Source organism: Miniopterus natalensis, chromosome 19 (assembly GCF_054644295.1).
Source record: "Miniopterus natalensis isolate mMinNat1 chromosome 19, mMinNat1.hap1, whole genome shotgun sequence".
Taxonomy (NCBI): Eukaryota; Metazoa; Chordata; class Mammalia; order Chiroptera; family Miniopteridae; genus Miniopterus; species Miniopterus natalensis.
The window spans coordinates 13,042,432-13,064,300 of NC_142099.1; the positions used below are offsets into that span (position 1 = coordinate 13,042,432).

The 21,869-nt window shown below is 46.5% G+C and overlaps 1 protein-coding gene across 1 annotated transcript in view; it reads left to right on the forward strand.

The window, feature by feature from the left end:
• The window catches only part of IL6R (interleukin 6 receptor), a 32,271-nt gene extending 21,855 nt beyond the window's left edge, over positions 1–10,416 (forward strand). The window contains exons 7-10 of the mRNA XM_087828172.1: positions 2,125–2,177; positions 3,256–3,322; positions 5,014–5,104; positions 10,159–10,416. Of these exons, the coding sequence (XP_087684298.1) occupies positions 2,125–2,177; positions 3,256–3,322; positions 5,014–5,104; positions 10,159–10,393 (446 nt within the window). The 3' untranslated portion in view covers positions 10,394–10,416. The remainder of the gene's footprint in view (positions 1–2,124; positions 2,178–3,255; positions 3,323–5,013; positions 5,105–10,158) is intronic.
• Positions 10,417–21,869: the final 11,453 nt, after the last annotated feature.

Genomic DNA, 21,869 nt, shown 5'->3' on the forward strand with positions numbered 1-21,869 from the left:
GATCGTTGCCTCCCATATGGGCCTTGACTAGGGACTGAACCCGCCGCCTTTGGTTTGTGGGATGACGCTCCAACCAACTGAGCCACCCGGCCAGGGCTAAGGTCACTGTCTTTTAATTTTGCTGAGTAAGGACATCAAATTAAACAAGGAAAAAATAGCTGTTGCTACTTACCATCGCCATTATTTCGTAAAGAGAGAATGAAACGAGGGCATAAGCTCAGAGTGAAGGCCACTTGGGCGACCGTGCGCCAAGTAGGTACCCGCGGGGCCTTGCCTGGGTGCTTCTCCTCTGGCCTCAGGCAGGCCACACTGTCCTGGGGGGTGTTGGGACCCAACTGGAGGTGAGTTAAGTCTCCTCAGGAGACTGTCAGCTCTTTGTGAGGTTTTTTTAATGTGTTTTTTTTTTCTCAAATGGGGGAGCAATGATTAACTTTTTGGTTGGTTGTTTACAGGCTGTGGAGGGAGGTGAGGCCCAGGGAGGGAGGGAGCGTGCACAGAGGGGAGGCGTTGTCTGGCCCTCGACCCCCCTCCTGAGAGTGTCTGGCTTTGTGGTTCACCCCTCTCCTGGTTCCCTCATCTCTCTGCCACCCTATGGCCTCCCTTTTCTTTCTTCTTTCCTCTTTTAATTCTCAGCCCGCTCCTATTTTTCCTCTCTGTACTCCAACCCCTGAGCTCCGCCCATATCTTAACTTGTCATAATATACCATTTAAAATTTTTTCTAGAAAAAAATGTTTTATATTCTCTGTTCTTTCCCCCCTAGTTTTATTGAAATATGATTGACCTATCACACTGTAGTAGTTTTGGGTGTACAGCATGATGATTTGATATATGTGTATATTGTGAAATGATCAACACAATAGGTTTACTTAACTTAATCCATCACCACAAGTGGTTACAAATTTTTTTCCCCCCATGATGAGAATTTTTACAATCAACTCTCTGAGCAACTCTCAAATATACAATACAGTATTATTAACTATAGTCACCATGCTGTACATTACATCCCAGAAATTATTGTGTTCTCTGTTCCTAATTTTGAGGGTTGGGTCAGTTTTTAAACAAATATTATCATGTTTCAGGCCAGTGTTAGGTCCTGTTAGTGTGTGATCTCAGGTGACCTGTGCAGGAGGAAGCCACTCCTTTGCTTAGAAATGAAGAAACACGGTCTAAAAGGAAGTTAAGTATCTCCACCAGGCTTACACATCTGGTATGAAGAAGGCCTCCGCCATCTTTTATTTTGGGTTTCTGTATTCCAAAACTCAAGCAAGCAAACCCAAACAAATTCTTAAATTAATGGAAATAAGTATCATATATATTGATTTTAGAGAAGGGAGAGGGATAGAGAGAGAGAAACATGGATGAGAGAGAAACATAGATCGGCTGCCTCCTGCACACCTCCTGCTGGGGATCGAGCCCCCAACCTGGGCATGTGCCCTGACAGGGAATCCAACCAGTGACCTCTTGGTCCCAGTGACCTCTTGGTTCATGGGTCAGCGCTCAACCAGTGAGCCACTCCAGCTGGATGAGTTTCTTGTTTTAGAATCTCATGTGAAAAAAGCCCCACAACTCACATATGGTCTTCTGTTAATCTCATTTATTAGAGTATGGTCATTTATTCATTTTATTATAAATATAAAAGCACACGGGGAGTGAATGATAGTCCCTTCCTCTCTTTCAGTATGCTAGTGAAGTGAGGCATTAGGAAATATAAAATACGTGAGAAATATAAAACGCTTTTTTTTTGGTTAATCTTCACCTGAGGATATTTTTCTCATCCTGCTTTTTTTTAGAGAGAGTGGAAGGGAGGCAGGGAGGGGTTGGGGAGGGAGAGAAAAGAGATAGTAGGTTCAGTTTCTGGTCAGGGCACATACCCAGGTTTCAGGTTTGATCCTCAGTTGGGGCATGTTCTGGAGGCAACGGATTGATGTTTCTCTCTCACATCGATGCTTCTCTCTGTTCTTTCCTCCCTCCTTCCTTCCCTCCCTCCCTCCCTTTCTCTGGGATCAATTAAAAAAAGCTATTGCAAATAACATTGTGATGAACTTTGTTCTGCTTCTGCAGCCAGCCCATCAGACAGGATTTCAGGGTCCATGAATCATTAATAATGATACTTCTATCCACAGAATCCACAAGTTTTTCAACTGAGACCACGCTGGAGGTATCCCCCTCCATGCAGGTGAGCTCATGTTCTTGTAAAGGGGTCAGGGCAGCAGTAACTATTGGTTAGCATTGTGACTGGCACCAGACAGAATTTGGTTTAAATCCCAGCTCTACCACTTACTAGCAATGTGGCCGTGGGCAAGTTCTGTGTCCTTCTGAAGCCTCTGTAAGACGGGCTTTCTCTTCTCGGGGCTTTCATGGTCCTGTGAAGGGTGGAGCAGTGTGGGCCTGGCTCACAAAACTGCTTTACTTAGTGGATGCTGTTTCATCTCTGAGCTTTTGGACACCACTAAAGGCTTAGTGTGCGACTCCGATTCAGCTCCTCTGAGCCCTTCCCTGTAGACTCCTGGTGTCATAATGATCTGGAAAGAGGATTACCTCTGAAGCTGCTTAAACAAATCCTTGAGTAATCCAATTTCCCACCCAAATGCTTCTACTCCATGATCCTCAATTCCCAAATGCTAAGCAGGGAGGCTCAGCACTCCTGGAGCTGGGCAGCACAGAGCAGGAGCCCGGGGTCCTGTACCTTACCCATCACAATGCCGACTGGCAGAAGCAACTCCAGGGTGAAGTCCAGGCCCCTGGGGCCAGAGAGCTCCCAACACAGGGTGAAGGGGAACTGACACTGACAGAACCTGCCAAGGCGCTAGGCCCTGAGCCTTGCATTTGCGCTCTCATTTAATCCTTACATTACCCGAGATTCGGGGAGGAAAACTGACACTCACATGGGTTCAGAAGTCTGCCCAAGGTCACATAGCCAGTAAGTGATGGGTCTGGGATTCTAGTCTGTGATTTTCCTAGTAAGTGGCGGTGTCTATGCCCTGGCACCAGACTTGTAGGACAACTTAAGCTCTTGGTGGAGAGGTAGGTGGGAAGAAATCCCCACCTTGAGTAGGCAAGGTGTAGATACAATTAATGCAAATAATAATGCAGGTGTTGAAAGTGACAGGTCAGAATTGGAGAGGGACAGGAGGCAGAGAAAGGAATGGCTGGGGTGGGTCAGGGAGGGGGTGGAGGAGGTGGTGCCTGAGCTGGGTCCTAAATGATGGTAGAATCTACAGAAATGGGCTTACAATGAGAAATGTCTTTTATAGGTATCTACTACTAATGAAGGCGATGAAAATATTCCCTCTAATTCTGCAAATACGACAAGCTTCCCGGGTAAGCACTGGACAGTTTCGCATTCCTGTGACTTAAGGCACACAAAAGGCTTGTCTCTGCAGAGAGTCCTTTCTTATTTGGAAATGTTGGCAGGGGGCAGGTCTGCTTAATGAAAGGGACTGATGGCAGAACGATTCTTTTATTACCTTATATGTCTAAGTTTGATACTGGTAGCGAAGATATTATGAGGGGACTACAAGAATAATGAGACGAATCTGTGAACTGTTTCACAATTGGCCCAGAATACAAATGGATGTGTTACAAACAAAATGATTGGAGTCTGCAGAGGAACACACGGGCGGGGGATCTTTGTTTTGAGAGCCCTTGATTTCAGTGTTTCTGTTTCCCTATACCTGCAAGACCAGGAACTTACATTTGCATAGCCTGGCCTGTGTGTCTCAGTGGTTGGAGTGTCGTCCTGTGTACTGGAAGGTTGAGGGTTTGATTCTGGGTCAGGGCATATACTTAGGTTGCTCTCTCTCTTCCTCTCCCTTCTTCCCTCTCTAAAAAAATAGCCCAATAACATTTGCATAAAAAAAGACCACAAGTACTATACTTGTTTTACTATTTGTATGGGACAAATTCAGTCTAGACTCTGAGGATTTGGTAATTGAGCGGCTCCACCTGATGGCTATTGGGCTTTCTGAAGAAGCCCTCGGCCTCTTACGCTGCCCACGCCTGGCTCTGGCTGCTCCAGCGGCCCACCCCTGTCGCAGAGCCTACCCCATGCAGTGCACGCAGGGCTGACGTGGGACTCGGCTCGGTCTGGCTGGGCACTCAGAGGGAACCGAACCCACCCTGCTCTCCAGGAGTCTACGGTCCACTGGGCAGGCTCTGGCACAGTAAAGTAATAACCGTAACAGAGCAGAGTGTGATGCAGGGCAAAGGGAAGCATAGATAAAGTAGGTGGCATTTAGGGACTTGAGAGAGCAAGTCCAGTTGGGGGAATCACAGAAAGTTCCCACTCTCAGGGGTCTCAGACTGAAGGTGGAGTTGGCGAAGTAACCAGGAGGGGCCCTTACCAGCTTGGAGTGGGACCACGGCTCAAAGGAAGTGTCCTCATCTGAGACCCAAAGGCCAAGTAGGGACTGGACAGAAAAAGGTGCAGCGAGGATGGGAAGGGTGTTCTGGGAGAGATGCAAGAAGTTGTGGGGAGAGTCCCTGGAGGGGAGAGCACATGGAATGCGGGAGCGAATGAAGATCCTATGGCTGCGGCTTGAATACCAAGTGGGGAGACAGGCAAGAGACGATGCCCCATGGAGAGCACTGCACCCAAATACTTGATTTAAAGTACCTGAGCCTCTCTGGCATCATCCTCAACGGAGCTGCCATCAGTGAGGTCCCCAAAGCTTTCTGCTTCTTGCCCCCATCTGTGCCTTATGGGGGCAGGCTGAATGCCACTAGAAAAGCCACCCTGAAAGTGCGTGGGAACTTGTGGCTGGCCACAGGTGCTCAGAAGCTCTGAGCTTGAGGTGTATCTCTTGCCAAGGGGCAGAATCCCAGGGTCTGTCAGACTCTGTGGGGAGTGATTCTTCTAGAGTGGCTTTGGCCAGAAAACTAGCAAGTGGCCTACTGTCTAGCAGAGCTGTTTCCTCCTCCCGGGTGAGGTTCCTTTGAGACTCTTGATAGCAGCAGCTGAGTGGCTTATTTTTTCTCTTACTTCTGCCCCTCTCCCTTTCTTTCCCCTCTAGTGCAAGATTCTCCGATACCACTGTACACATTCCTGGTGGCCGGAGGGAGCCTGGCCTTCGGAACGCTCCTCTGCATTGGCATTGTCCTGAGGTGAGCTGGGCCCTGGGGGTGGCCCTGGGAGGCTCTCATAGTTCTTATCTGCCTAGCTTTGCCCATGCCAGGCTGGTGGCAATGAGTTGGAGAGCCATGAATGAGTCAAGATGTGTTTCAGTGGTAGGATTGGCAAGGTTAGATGATGTTAGATGGGGAGAAGGAAGGAAAGGGAGGAGGCAAGCCTGACCCTCAAATTTCTGGCTTTGGTGGTTGGGCAGATGGTGGGGCCACGCACTAAAATGGAAAACACTGGAGGAAGAACAACTGAGCGAGAAACAGTGATTCTACTTGGGGACCACCGAGTTTGAGGTGCCTGTGAAAACCCCAAGTGGACCTATTTGGTAGACAGTTCTGGGTGTTGCTGCTTTCAGATGGTAGCCGCAGCCATGGCAGAGGGTGGGAATAAAGCCAGTGATGGGAACCCTGTGGAATCCAGGATTCTGACTCTGAAAAGCGTGTAGAGGAGGGGGAGCTGAGAAGAAAGGGGCTGAGGAGCAGCCTGAGAGGCAGAAGTGCCAGGAAAACCTGGTTGTGAAAACCAGAGGAGAGTGCTAGGCACTAAAGAAAAACCTCAGGCACCGGGATTGCAAGATCACCATGACCTGTTGTCTCCTCCAAGAGCCACATACTAAAATGATTTAAGTACCTTGCGAGAAGCACCAGTGTGTGTACACAGGTAAACCTCAGGTGCTTGGTCAGACCCCATTGGGAATATTCCCTGTCTCAAAACAAGCAAACCTAGAGGGTCACCTTTGAGTGCTCTGTGTAGTGCTCTCCTCTGGCCATGCGTAGGAAATACCCAGGCAGAGCTGGCACCCTGGCCGCTGTAGCCCCATGCCCGTTTCATCCCAGTCTCTCTCTGTTTCGTCATTGGTTTTTGTCCAGGCTTGTAGGAAAATCAGCTAACAGTGCTCCCAGTGAAAGCACAATAAAGAAAACTTCCAATATTCATGATTTTACTGCAGGAACTTGCACTCTTGCTTGTGCTGAAGCCCTACAAAAAGTCAGGCTGTGCCCTGACTTTGGATGGTGGTTCATTACAATGATAATGCGATGGAGGAGAAACTTCTCTGTCCTTCCTTTCTCTTACCTAATGTGTAACTTTCAAGAGACTCTGTTTGGTGATTGTGGGAGGTGGTGTTTGAGGGTGTTTGGGAAGAAAGGGTAAGACCTTGGCAGAGAGACGTTCACACGTTGGCTCATTGGGTCCTCACAGTGGCCCTGAAATGGCTTGACCAAAAGGTGGTCTGGGTCGGAAGGTTAGCAAGACGACAACTCAGTGTGTTCAGGGTTGTTTCCACTTTGATTTTCCAGTGAAGCAGTGAACAAATTGTCCAAAGGTTGTGCAGAAGATAAAGTTCCTAATGAGTGGAGGTAGCTCCTTGGAGAAGCTGAGAATTCACTGTCTTTTATACCTTTGGGTCAGAGAGGGGCTATGCCAGCATTCATGGGTCTTCTACTGCCTTCGAAAGGATTCCTAGCCCTCGGGCACATACATACTTCTGTGTTCTATTTCTACATCATTAGGGCTTCAACAGACCTTCCTCATAACCTACCCATAGACCCCGTAGAGTAAATATCATGATTTGACAGCTGAAAGAGGTGGAGTGATTACAGTTAGTAATGGTAGGGCCAAGATTTAAACCCAAAGCTCATGCTCTTTGGATATGGCATTAGAGGTCATCTAGTTCAATTTTTTAAATTTTACAAATGAGGAAATAGCTCCGAGAGGTAAGGTGACTTGCCTAAGGACACACAGTTTGTTATTAGCAGAGTCAGGACTAGAATCCATGTCCTGAGAGTCCCAACCAACCACATTAGCCTGCTGTCAGCTAAGAGGTGGACCTGACTGGTCCTATCAGCCCACCATCGGTCAACGGCACCATTTACAAGCAATGTCATCCTGGTGAGCTGTTAATCACTAATAGAGAAGTGTCGGGTTGGGAATTGGCCACAGTGCTCATCACAGACCTAGTTTGCTAATGTGCTGATGGTGCTTGCACACTCTCTGGTTGCTACACAACCAGAGTCCCTGGAGGCTCAGTACCCAGTGCTGGAAACATTTCGGTAATTTATTTCCTAGCTTGGTGAGTTTCCATTTAAGGGAAATTTATTTGAAAAGAGGCCATTTATTTCAAGTGATGAAAAACCCCTCTATTCCCAAAGTCTCTCGTGTCAAGAGTCCTGGGTTGCCCAAGTGGCTGAACCACAGTGACTGCTGGGATGGCCACATTACAACAGGCAGATGGGAGAGGCAGCTTGAAGTTCATCCTTACAGTCCATGATACCATATTTTTCTTTTTAATACATTTATTTGGTGTTTCAAGTAAGGTATAGTATTTTCCTAAATATTTTCAACTAATTATCAGTGATAATTTTTAAAAATTTAAGTGTGCCATTCAAAAAGGGTGGGCCATCTCCTTAAGTGGCTGTCACGAATTACAGGGGCCCCTCGCCTTTTCTCTCTTCATTTTATGTTATGTGCACTGGGAAAATAGGATTCTCAGAGCAGAGAATTATTTTTTTGCACATTAACCTAGAATGGACTAACACTATTAGGTGAGTATTTCCTATGTATATATGCCTATGACTTAGAGAATTTTGTATTGAATGTAGTCTCATTCCAATATTTAAAAATTGCAGACTCTCCTACCTCTGTGGTGGGGCCAGAGGGGACTCTCATGGCACCCTGGACCATGGAAGTGGCTGAGTGTAGTGGGTACCCTTGTAGCCTTGGAGGTGGGGTCACTTCCTCTCCCTAGGTCTTGGTTTCTATATCTTATTTTCTAAAAAGAGTGAGAATTATTATGAATGTTTTTAAAACTTTCTTTCAGCTATAGAACCTTCTCTTTAAATAAACATTCTGAAGCCCAAGTATGTAAACTAGATAAAAGGTAGAGGTGCAAGTGGGGCCTGACAGCTCAGCTTTTTCCTTCTATCTGCCCAGGCTCTTTCTAGCCCCCAGGTCCTGCTCAGACCCCTGCCCAGGCCAGGGCCATGTCAGGTGTGGACACCAGCAGGCTGGCTGGTATCAAAGCCCCTTTGAGCTTAGTGATTTTTAGAAAGTGTCTCATTCACTCTTCAAAATATTTCAAAAGAAGGAAGCCTATTTCTCTCAGTTACCTATCCAGTTGCTTTGAAAAAAACTGAAGATGGAGACTGCTTTTTATATTGGTTAAGTAACATCAGTAGAGACTTAAAAAAATTGTGATATATGATTATTTGCTAAATACTGGCAGTTTGGTAAATACTGACAAACAGAAAAAAGAAAAAAATGCATACATTTTGCAAAGGCAGCCACTGTTAATTTTTAAAATGTAAACGTGATAGAAGTCAGACATGCAGAAAAGTGCACACGTCATACGTGCACATGAGTTTTTACAAGGTCAACACACCCATGTTATCAGTACCCAGATCAAGAACACTTTATAGTTAATGAATTTCCTGAGTCTTTTTCCTCTGCATAGTTTCTTGTTTGCTTTTATTTAGTCATGATTATTCTGTATCTATAACTCTAATTCCCGCCTTTTAACTTTAGTATTAATTATAAAAAAGCATTTTTCACATTATTACAAATTCTTTGTGAGCCTCACTTTCTTTAGCTGAAGACTCCTCCACTAGGCAAATGTACCCAAGTTCATTTAACCAACCTCCTATTACTGGGCATTTGGGTTGTTGCTTTGCTTTTATGAAAAGCAGTGTTAAACATCTTTGTGCATAGGTTTTTTTTGCCATAGCTAGGTTATTTCCTTACAGCATATTCCTGGAAGTAGGCTTCCTGGCCAGAGCGTCTGCATACTCTGGAATCCAGAGTGTAATGACTGCCCTCCGTGATCTCAGGCCGGCAGGACCCAGCGGAGCTCCAGTGAGGTCCTGCTGGGCTCCCGTCCTGCCTAGTGCCGGCCTGGCGAAGCCCTCAGGAATATTCTATAGGTTGTTTATCCCATTTGGATAAAAGGCTAAGAGCCAATGGCAGACTTGGAGCCAAGTATCAATCATTTATCATAACAAGGACAGGAATAGCCTGTCGATAGAAAAAGAAACCCAAGGAAAATCCCCAGGCCTTGTTTTTGACTTTGGTTTCCCCTGCCGCCTCCCGGCCCTTCCTGGAGGCGCTGACAGTGGTGGGGCTGAGGGAGACCACCTTGCTCCCGCCGTGGGGTGGGCCCGCAACAAGCTCCTAGGCAACAAAGTGGGAAGCAGGAGGGAGGAGATGAGCGGCCGCACAGCCCCGCAGTGAAACGGCCCTGCAGGAAGGAGACCTGACTGCGCCTTTGAAGATCGCTATCACCCCCTCATCTTTCTTGGGGCTGTCAGGTGACTTTCCTCAGTTACTGAGCCATGGCTTTGGGCCCAGAGCTGAGCAGGGTGAACGAAGCTGTGATCAGAGAGATGTCTATCTCCTTCCTGTTTAACATCGACTTTCCTGTCAGATGAGTCACTTGTGCCCAAGTGGTGCCCACGGCTGAGCTATGAGAACTCACCAGGGTGGTGCCAGTGGACCCAGAGGTGTTGGGAGAACCCGGGAGGATGGGAATTTGTAAGCCGGAGGAATAGGAGGGCTGTTCGGGGAGCAGTGTGGCCCTTTTCCTGCTGTTAAATGGCAGTTGCAAATGGTCTGCCTCCCGCCAGCCTTAATTTCACTGAGAGGCCCATTTCCTTCCCCATCAAAAGAATATTCTCTCCGACTCTTTTAAGTGAGTGGATTTGGGGCTGATGGTGTGTGCCTCCGGGCAGCCTCTGGAACGGGATGAATTAAGTTCTCAGTGCTACAAAGGGACACTCATGGCCATGTGTGCCTCAGTTTCTCCATTTGTAAACTTGTAAACAATACGTATCTATTCTCTTGGGATGTTTCTGCACCCCCCCCCCAGGGTATCGTGGCGCTCCTGGTGATAAAGAACAGGTGATGGAATGAGGAGCTGTCACTCTTTAGAGCTGACACCTGGGGCTGCCAGGCAACAGGGCGGCCAGCTGTTGGTGTTCTTCACTCAGGTGCATCACAGGGGGCACTAAACATCTGTGTGGTTTGTCTGTGTGTGTCTGCGCAGGTTCAAGAAGATGTGGAAGCTGCAGGCTCTGAAAGAAGGCAAGACCAGCATGCACCCGCCTTATTCTTTGGGACAGCTGGTCCCTGAGAGGCCCAAGCCCACGCCAGTGCTCGTTCCTCTCATCTCCCCGCCGGTGTCCCCCAGCAGCCTTGGGTCAGACAACACCTTGAGGGACAGCCGACGCCCACAGAGCCCTTATGACATCAGCAACAGAGACTACTTCTTCCCCCAGTAGCCAGCTGGGTGGCTCCTGGCAGGCTGGGGTATCAGACCTGCTGAATCGTGCCGTTGGCCAAGTACAAGCTGGCTTCTCACTGTCACTTCAGCTCATCTCAGGTGCGTGGGGCCTCTGGCCTCACTGTTACAGAACCTCATGGAAGGTTCTGCGCTGGGTGAAAACAGGTTTGCTGCTCTTGGTCAAAAGGAAGAGGTTGAGTTTTCGAACCACTCTTGCCCAAAGCCCTGCTTAAAGCCCTGTGCAGATAGCAGTGTCAAGAGTCCACTGGACACTCAGGTGGGCAGGGCCAGGCGTCCGCGGAGGCCTCAGGCCCTGGGCTTCGAGTGGACAAGCTGCCGGCCACCTGCACACATGACACAGCTCCACAAGCCACACTCTCAGGAGGTGGGATGGATTTCCAGCCAGAGACCCCCGGTCGCCTATCTCCTGGCCCACTGCACAGCTTCATCTTCTAACTCATACTCTTGAAACTCAAGTGCCTTCCAAGTTCAGTTTTGCGTGGCCTGAGGACGGCTTTTCTTCAATCACTCAGGCTGTGGAAGCTCTTGACCGCCTCTCCTCCCCACCCTGGGGAAACAGCTGAGGGGGAAGGCAAATAGTATCTCAGGACCAGATGGCTTGAAGTGAGATTGCAATTAGTTCCTCAGTAGCATTTTGCTAAATGTGAATGTAAACCCCAGGCATCTGCTGAATCCAGAAGCAACTGCACGAACTGTTTCCCTCTCTGGACCCCAGGACTTAGGAGGAGAGCAGCAGAGAGGAAGTAGGGGTGTGGGGACAGGGTCTCCACTCACAGTAATGGAGCTGCGTGAGACGGAGCCTCTGAAAACCAATATCCCCCGTTCTTCTTGTGCCCAGCCCCCCAAAAGGAGAACTGGCATCCGGGGAGGGCTCCCGCCATTGGTGGGATCAACATGTTTGCCTCCAGCCTTGTTTGTTTTCTTTTTACCTGAGCCTGAGTAATGAGGGAAGAAGATACTCCTGTGAAAAGGCAGAAGAGCCGGGCAAGAATGTATTTCAACTTGGTTTTTAAAGAACTGCTGACTTTTTTCTTGAGAGGGTGGAAGATCCCTTACTAGCGGTGGGTTAGTACATAAATAACTTGGGGAGAAGCACAGTTATTTGTTTGGCCCAAAACCGAGTCAAGTGAAAAGGGAGGAGAGAAAATTATTTTCCCCTGTTAGAGAGGAGACTGGTTTCATTCTAAATTTTGTTTTTTGTCTTCAAAAGTGAAAAAAATTGCCTGCTGCTTCTCTAAGTCAGGGGAAAGGCGGCTTGTTACTGCTCCCCCTAGCGGCGGCGGCGGACATGCGTCCAGATCCCGCGGCGGTGCTGGGAAGCTGGCCTCCCACCCCTGCGGAACAGGGTCCGCTGAAAACCCCCGCCCCCGGCAGCCTCGGCCTGGCTCTCAGAGGGCGGGAGATTCATTCAGAAACCCCCTCGTGCCTTCCTCTTTTTATTTTGTTCCTTGAATTTGATTCAGTTCAGCTAGTACTGAAGTTCCAGCTAAATGTCTGGCCGTGACTCGGAGACTCACCCACTTCAGCTCACTTTTGTGTCCGGGCTTTGGAAAGGCAGCGATGGGCGGGTGCCCAGACCAGTACCCTCAAGGATCACCTGCTGTCCCAGAACAAAGGCGTGATTAAAATCAGTTGTGTAACCACGGACCAAAAATTTACCAGACCACAAACTCCTCTGGTAGTCTACCCTTGTAGAAAAATAACCACCTGCACCAGACAGGTGCCAAAGGGTGAACATGACCGTGTTTTAGTCACTGTTGGCTGGGTTCAAACTGTTACTATCTTGGGCAAGTAGTGATTTTCATTGCTGGCTTAGTCTGTCAAGTTTCAGACCCCATTGCCGCTTTAGGCAACTCTCTTAAGTTGACAGAAGTCTGGCAGGTGTGTGTGTTTTTTCTTCTATAAAGTTTCTTTGAAAACAGCAAAAATGCTGTTAAAGGGAAATATAAAAAAATGAAACTCTGCATGAGAAAGGGTGATTCTGCCCACGGTTCTTAAACTCTTTATAAGGTTTTAACCACATGTAATATTACCAAAGCTGGGAGGAGACATGCTAGTGGAAGATATGAAATCCAGATAGCTCATGATCACTGAGAGCTAGGTAGCTTTGATCTCCAATTGTTATTGCTTTCGTTATTATTGTAACGGAACTGCTTTTTTTTTTTGGTATTGAAGAGAGTTTTGTTTCCCCCCCCCCCCCCCCGTTACATTTTATAAGCTAGTGTAAATGAAGGAAAAGTATTTGTCTCCTCTGGGGCGTGGGCTTTGCTCAGTGTACACAGGTACACACCCTAAGCTTTCTCTGCCCTTGAATCTATGGTCAGCGACCATGTGTTTCAACCACAGGTCGTTCTTACCTGTGTTTCTGCAGCTCATGAGCTGCCTTTTTATCCTCAACAAGGATGCTCCTCGCCTAATACCTGTAGCAATCTGCCATACAGCCAGATGTGAAATGTTGGGATGGTGACCATTTATATTAAGCACGACAACTTATCCTGCTGGGTTGGAGAAGTTAAAAATATGCTGGTTCAAGGTCTAAACTAAAGTGGTCATTAATCCTTGTAGCATTAATAAATTATTTTTTCAAATGTCAAGGGAGTAGCTTTGGCTGTGTCTACAAAGCCATTGGTAACTCAGAGAGGCCTTTGCTCTGATGGAGCCCGAGCCCCTGGGGTTTTCTGCCAGGCTCTGGGCTCACTTTGCATCCATTTCCCTGCTCTCCTGGGGAGAGGGGTGGGGTGCAGGGAACACCTTTTCAAGGTGTGGAATCTGCTGCTGGGACTGGGGCGGGAGCCCACCTGGTGGCGAACAGAACCCAGTGGAGCAGATGGGGAGTGACCGTGGCTTGTGTGTTTCCTGCAGAATGTTCAGGAACGTCTTGCCCTGGTGCTGAGCTATATTGCTAAAGTTGGCTCAGCTGGGGAGGAGTCTGGCATCCAGCTCCAGGTGGAGATGGTGAGAAATTTATCTTAATTTGGAGAAGCAGGGGCAACTGTTGGTCCTTCAGACCATGAGCACGGAACCCAGCTTTCCCATGCAGGCAGTGGGGCTGTGGCTGGAAGGCCAGCTGGCTCAGGTTCTGCGCCAGATGTTCCTGAGCGTCCCCTAAAGGTCCTTCCAACATCATATCCTCTGTGTGGTCTGGTGCTAGCGCCAGTGTGTTTCTATGGCAACCTTAATGATTTTTTTTTACTTGCTAATTTTTATTTTTTTCAATTACGGTTGACATTCACTATTATTTTGCAACCTTGATTATTAAGGAACATTGTCAGTTTTATGAACATATGCTCAACGAAGATCTGCTTTAGAAGGAAGGGATTGGGACAGCTTGTAGCAAGGCTGTTAATTAGCAGAGAAACCATTTTTGGATGGAGATCACACATCTGTTAAATAAATACCTCAACTTTTTTCTTTTGGAGAGAAATAATAGTTTTAAGTTTGTTTTTATTTTTTACCTAATTTCTTAAAAGCAAAAAGCAAAGGCTAATGTCTGTATATGGGGCAAGGGTCAGTATATGTTTTTCAATGTTTTTTCTTTTTATCAGCTATTTTGCATTTAAAGTGAAAATTGTAAATGTTTGAAATAAATAATTTCTAAAACTATGCTTGAGATGTAATTATGCTTTGGGCACCTGGATCATTTAAAGAGAAGATTTGCCTGATTAATGAGGGGAGTGAGGAAAGATGGGTTTAACATTAAGTGGGACCATTCTTAGTGCAGGATGAAATTGTCTCTGGAAAAAACCAGATTAGTTTAAGAAATAAGTAGCAGTTTCTCAAAGGACACTAATTATGAAAGTATTTCCCAAAATGAGCCCTGGGGTTTCTGGGAGCGGCGTGGGCGTTTCTGCCGTGTCTGCCAGCTGATGGACGTGTGGGGAAGGAAAAGGAAGGGCTGTTACCAGAAGACTGTTTCTTGGACAGGGGCGTGTTAACGGTGTCACAAAGGTAACCCTGCGCTCTTGATCCTCAGACAGCCTAAATCAGTCCCCTGTTGTAAAGGTTCTTAGACGGGACACACTTGGACCACAGCCGTCCTACATGTTCTAGACAGACGGAGGCCATCAGGAGGCTGCTTGGTGTAAACAGCTCAGGGCTCGAGAGGAGGAAACTGCAGGGAAGCCTGGAAATTGTGTAACTCAGACTGAAAATTGAAGTGTGAGGCCTCACTGTGCTCTCCCCCCCTCAGCGTGACCGCCCGGGAGAGGAGAGCTACTGGACCTGCTGTCTCCTTGAGGATCTTTTTTGAGGTTGGCCCCTGTCTTGTAGAAAGGGAACAGGAAACTGGTGTCCCCCGTGGCGGCTAGGCTGTGTGGGCCACTCGGAGGGTGGCAGGAGTGGGCCTAAGGAGCAGGAAATGGAAGAAGGTGCCTCCCTCGTCTCCACGGTGTCACTGGTAGGATGACATGGTGACAGTGATGTTTCCAGAATTTTGGAGAGCAGATGGTGACTCTTGTAGAGCACGGTAAGGAACACTCAGTTATTGGAACAGCCACTTAGGAAAGCAGTCACCTTATTTATTGAGGCACAGGAGACAAGCCTTTCTCCGTACCCGTGAGGACAGACTGGCGGCAGGAAGTGGGCAGCAGGGGTGAGCAGTCGGGGCCTTACACTGCGTGTGCGGGGCCGGGCTGGGACTCCGCAGCCTCTCGGGCAGGGGGGTGGCCAGGCGGGCTTGCGGCGTGACCTGTTGCTTAAACAGTCACCGGCCATGACAGTGTGCCCTGCACCATCCTTCAAATACTGACCAACCCCTAGTTTCCGTATGAAAGTTCCTGTCTTCTGCAGATGTACGTCATTTAAAAAACAAAGCAAAACAAAATAGCATCAGCAATACCTCGGCCGTGTCATATTCCATACTAACAGTTTTAGGTGACAATCCAAAACATGAATAAAACAGGTTTTCAGTAAAATCGTGACGCACTCCTACTATAGGTGTATGTAACACTTAATCAAGGGTATTTTATCCAAGATAATTTCAAATTGCTTAATAAAGCTGCCCAATGTCCACAGGAAAATAGTGTACTGAGTCATGGGATGCTGCGTTTTAATATTTCATTATGTTTTTTTTGAAGAATGGAATTTATTGGGAGGACAATCATATTTTACTTGGGTTTTAATTTGATTTTGCTTTTTTTGTTTTGATTTTACAGAGGTGTAATTGACACAACGTCCTATTAGTTTCAGGTGTACGACATAATGGTGCATGTTTGTATATACTGCATAGTAAGTCCAGGTAACATCCGTCACCAGGCATTGTGAGTAGAAATTTTTTTTTCTTGTGATGAGAACTTTCCAGAGTACCCTCCTGGCTACTTTCAAATGTGCAATACACTATTATTAATTACAGCTGTCATGCTGCCCATTGCACCCCTGTGATTTGTTCATTTTATAATCGGAAATGTGTACCTTTTTACCCCTTCACCCCTCTCACCCACCCCGCCGTGGTTTTTAAATGTACGTGCTGCACAATAGCGTTTTGCAGTGATGAGCCATGTAGGTGGGACGTGCTGGAGGGCCACGCTGGAGAGGGAGGCGTCTTTCTCCACTCACGTGGGCAGCAGGAGCACCCGGCAGGGCACAAAGATTCGCGTCCAACACAACCACCACATCAGCAGGGATTCCAGTCCAACGCGGACCCCGGAAAATTAAATAAGCCCCCAGATGGTTCTGAGGAAGGTCGTGATGACCCCCGAGTGTGACTATGAACCGTGCGGGTTTCTGTGATGAGGTGGGTGCAGAGGGCCGCGTGCTTCAGGACTTGGCGTACTTAAGTGGATCATTTCTGCGGACAGGTCCCTCTGAATTGCAATAGTGGGGTCGGTCTGCAGGACTGTAAGCTTCACAGGTTAGCCTGCTGTGCAGGCGGCTTTGGGGGTCTCTCTGCTGGGCCCTCAGGGCTGGAGGTAAGATTCTACAGCAGCGTGTCACTGTGGGCATTAACCGGGAAACAAAATCTGTGGGCAGCGAAGAGCTACACCGCTGGCCCTTCTGGTTACCTAGATGTCCACAGAACCCTTTTTGATAGAGAGGTGTTCCTTGAAAATTAGCTAAAAATCATGGCTGCCATTTGTGGCCCCTCCACCAGGTGTTTTACAAACAGGATGCTCTTTCTCATCCTAATGATGCTGGAAGGTGTTTTCACCTGTTTGCAGATGAGGCCACTGAGGCTCACATTGGTCACGATAGTGGCGCAAGATGCCCGAGCTACTTAAGAGGCTGAACTGGACTCCAAACCTGGGGATACCTGACTCCAAAGCCAGTGCTCTTTGCCCTGCCATGTGGCCCCTCAGCCACTGGTGACTACCTGGGTGGGCCTCTCTTCCCAAACCTTTCCCGGGCTAGGTGCCCTCACCCTACCGTGGGTAGGGGCCTGGCCCACTCACCCTGGGAGGGAGATGGACCTAGACTCCTGTCAGTGTGGGAAGGGGCTGGAATCTGCGCCCTGGGAGTCTGGGCGCACACAGGCATGTCCCGGGGCTCCCACGCCTGGCCCTGAGGCAGCCGGGCCCCAGCACCGCTCACATAATAGGCGGCCACCAAGCAGACGGGTTGCAAAGGGAGGGACACAACCAGTTCCTCCACCTAATGATCCTCGATCAGAAGCCGAGTCAGGCCACTTGCGCTCCATCTGCATCGGCCCACGTGAGCTCTGCGCGAACGGTTTGGTGCTGCTTCCTTTAACAAATTTCCTTGAAATCCTCCAGCTGTGCTTTATCTATCACCATAGGTAGATAAAGACCTTATCCCATCCTCTGTGAGTGCTGGTCGTCTGGCGGGAACGTTGACTGGAACACGGTGCTGGCTGTGGGACACAGGAGCATCCAATCACTCCCTCAAGACGCTGGCAGCGCAGCCAGCGAGCAAATGCTGTCCCTGGGAGCAAATGACTAACCTGTCTAGGGGCTCGAGGAAGGGGGGGACAGAAATAGGGAGAGTGAGGATGGAAGAGGGTTCCAGGTGGAGGGTGCTGCACAGGGAGAGGCTGGCGAAGGGCTGCCGGGAGGGGTGGGAGAGGGGGAGGGAGGCCTGCCTTGGACATGGACCACGTCGAGCAATTTTGCAACATTCTAAGAGCATTAGGAAGTCACTAAGGACCAGATTTGTTCCTTCCTTTTTCTTTTATGCATATTTATACTTTTTCATGAGAGTGTATATTTTTATAATTAAAGTAAGCTTTTTATTAAACAATTATCCCATTTTGGAATAGTTCAACCATGTTGTATTGCCTATAAAAATTGTTTATTAAAAAGTGCAAGAAGTAGGTGGGGATCATAGATAAAACAAAATTGGCTCTGAGGCAGTAATTGTTGAAGCCAGGCACAGAATGATTCATTATATTAATCTTTAAAAAGCCTTGACATTCTCCAGTTTAAAAAGTGCAAGGATTTTATTTTATTTTTAAATATATCTTTATTGATTTCAGAGGGAGGAAAGGAGAGGGAGAGAGAGAGAGAGAGAAACATCAATGATGAGAGAGTCACTGCATGCCCCCGACTGGGGATCGAGCCCGCAACCCGGGCATGTGCCCTGACTGGGAATCGAACCCCGATCGCCTGGATCCTAGGTCGACGCTCAACCGCTGAGCCACGCCCGGCCCGGCCCGGCCATATGTACATTTAAAATAATCCAAAGTGAATAGAAACCCACCTTTCTTAACCATCCTTTAATGTAAACCACAATTCTCACTTATCAGCAGCACACTAATTAATACCTTGATAAGCTAATTGGCTTTTACATACACAAGTAATGTATCTTCCCTGAAATTAATCCAAACTAGTAATCCTATTTATCTTTGCACATAAATCAGAAGGCAGTCTGAATCATTAAAAAAAATGTCACGTAGGACATTTTAGGTTTGAATCAAGATGATACAGTGACTCATACAGTGATTCACAAGTGGGGGGGAGTAATCTGGAAATGATAATCTACATGTCTCAAAGTGAATCTCCTTAATATATAATCACATGTGATGGTCAGAGCTTGAATGGTCTCTCAGGACTTCAGACTACCCAGGCCCATGGGAGGAGCCTCTCTCCCAAGCAGGAGAAAGGGTACCTAGGCCATGGACATGACCTGCCAGACCCAGCCCAGGGGCATCCTGGGGGTGGACATGGATCCCTAAACCCAGTTTCTGCCCCCTGCCTCAAGTCCACAGGCTCTTCCATGGGGAGAGAGCACAGGGTCACATCTGGCAACCTGGGTGTCCCTTCTGCTAGACATTCTCATGGGAAGAGAATAGGCTGGCATTCCATTTTAACTGCCGGAAAAGACACGTAACGTATAATTTACCATCTTAACCATTTCTAAGTATAAAGTTCAGTAGTGTTAAGTAGATTCACATTGTTGTGTAAACAACCTCAAAAAGTTTTCATCTTGCAAAGCTGAGGCTCTACTGAACTCACTCCCTATTTCCGCCCTTTCCCAGGTGCTGGCAACCACCATTCTACCGGCTATTTCTATGAATTTCAGTTCTCTAGGTACCTCACATAAGTGGAACTGTACAGTATTTGTCTTTTTGTAACTGGGTTATTTCACTTAGCAGAATATCCTCAAGATTCACCCATGTTGCAGCATGTGTCAGAATTTCATTCCTTTTTTAAGGCCAAATAATATTCCATCGTATGTATGTATGTACCGCATTTCGCTCACCCACCCATCTACCCATGGACGTTTGGGTTGCTTGAACTTCTTGGCTTTTGCGAATGGTTTGTTTTCTGAACTTCATTTTTCACTTGCTAACTGAAACAAGGTGGCTAGTTCACTACTCCTCGCCCAAGTCTGCCCACTTATATTCGCATCCGAAGTGAAGAATTCCCCAGGCCAGGTCCCTCTCTCAAAGGGCAAGTAGAGGGGTAGCAGTTCACAGTCACTCTAGAATTAGACCGGGCTGCTCTCTGGGCTCTTCCGCTTATTGCGTGACTGACCCAGGACAAGTTATTTGATTGCCCCGGGTACCAGTGTCCTTATCTAAAAAATGAGGCTGCCACCTGGCAGGCTCACTGAGTTGTGGGGGATTAAGGCAGGATAACGCAGTATGAAAAGCATTTGTTTAGCAACACACCTGATATGTAGCAAGAATCTATTCCATTACATACATCTTGGCTTCTCACAAGGTCTGAATCCAACACTCAACACCCAAACCCCCTGGTGTTCACCCTGAATTCTGAAAACCATTATTCAGTTGCTTGGGTGGCGGTGGTGGTGAGGTGAACATTTCTCAATGCAAACTTCCTTTTCTGTTAACACAGATGGGGAAAAACAATAGGCACTTGTACCACCTGGTGGCAATTTATATAAACGTTCAATGGATGTTTTGATACCGAAACAATTTTACCCATACTTGGTAAAATTTGATACCGAAAGACTCAACGCTATAGCCTTCTGCTAGAATCTCAAATGAATTTATTCGCAAATTTCTAAATACTAGCTTCCAATGGTGATTTTTGGCCATGACTGAGCATCAAAATCATGGAGGTTAAAAAAATAGATTTTAACAAAATACACAGTTTTTAAGCTTCACAACAGACTACAGCATCAAATCCCATGGATGGGATGAGGGCATCTATATAAACGCCAAACAATAAAAACAAAAACAAAGCCACACTCTGATGCCTCATCAGGGGCGGTGACAAATGCAACAACTGTCTACTCAGGAAGAAGATGGCCAAGGAGACAGAATACAACATCACTGTTTCTGTTTTATTTGGGAATTAAAGCATAATAGGGGAGCTCTAAAAATGAACTGAGAAAAAAATTAAGATCAGGTATGGTTATGTTCAATCATGATTTGTTTATACATTTCATTAACAATGATTACAAATGAAAATTTTGACCATTTCTGCTATAGTTGTTAACACAGAAATTATTTTTATTTTTTATTTTTATGAAGGTGATTAAATTAAGCAAAAACATGGTTTTCTTGGAATAATGTTTATTTAAAGTTACATTTCAAGGTTAACCATCTTCAGGAGGGCAAGCAGCCTATACTGGCTACTGCAATACATCCAGAAATTTTATAAAATCTTTCTGATATAATATACATTACTAAAGCTCTACAGATAGGCATCTGTTTTACATACACTCTTCAAATATTTTCAGAAGTTAAAACTATGTATTAGTTAATATTTAAAATGGGAAAGCCCACTGACAAATAATTGAATGGTTCAGAACTTGATAAAATGAGATGGCTGTCTCAATTATCTGTTGCTAGCATATTTATTAGAATACAACTTAAGATTCTAAATGACATGATCGAGCCATAGTCCAGGGGCCTCATGATGAGAGTTGTATTAGGCTGTAAGTCACCCTTTCCACAGGAAAAGACAGATTTCAAGATGGCAACTGTTGTGTGGTCATTTTTCATGCTATGGACTAGATCAGAAATCCTTTAGAAAACACCCTAAGTGTGCTGCTTGTTTCCCCACTGCGGTTCGCTCTCTGTCCATTAGATGGCAGTAACACACCACTGCTTGCTTTCTACAGGATCAGAAATTAAGAAGACTACCTTAAGGTCCACAGCAGGTCAAGTTTCTCTAAGTCCAGGTTAATGGGGTTGTAAAAATTGGAGAGAAGAATAAAGAAGAGTGATTCTAAAGAGATCATGAGGCCAAAATAGGGCTGGTTATGGAAAATAAGAGAGACAACTAATGAATGAAAGGCATCTATGAGAAAGGTATTAAAGAAATTCTGCTAAACATTAAAAGGATGCGGAGAAGGGAAATGAAATCTAGACATCTTAGTGCCCCCCCTTCGGGTGGAAGAAGTGAGGCATTAACTTTTGACTATAAAAAGGGCATTTTAATAGAATAGAAAGGATACCCTCATTTAAAAAGCACCAGGTTAGGACCATTTTCCCACCTGTGCCTGAAACTTCTGGCTGTCCCCTGAGATGATCTGCCCACCTCCCCATTCTGTGGCAGAGGCCAATAAATGACTAACAACTCAGCAATGTATGGAGACTTTAAACAGCAAAAAATAAAGGCTCTTTTTATAAATGCTTCTTAAGAAAGCACCTTGGATAACTTCAAAGGGCACATATGTCCCAATAGAGAGTAGGCATGTCAATATTTACTTTTTGGTACACATATTAACATTTCTCTATTATTTTATTCCTACTTATTTAAATACACACAACTCCAAAAGTTGAAATCCAACCTGATGGACAGAGTTACAGTAGCAAAGTAAATAGAAAAGTCCTTTTACCCTCTGTTCTTATAGGCCTGAAACAAACCAACTAAATAAACTATTACCCTGGAGCAGAGCTTTTGTTTTTAAAGGAGGTGTGATAAAAGAGAAAGAACCCAGATGCAGGAAGCTCTATGGATGCAAAAGGATGCAAAACGCAAGGCCAGCGAGCACAAACTTGTCCGAACAGCATTCTCTCCAGAAAGAATCTGTCTGGGGGACAGAATTAACTCAAAAGAATGAAGACTCCAGGAAAACACCTGTAT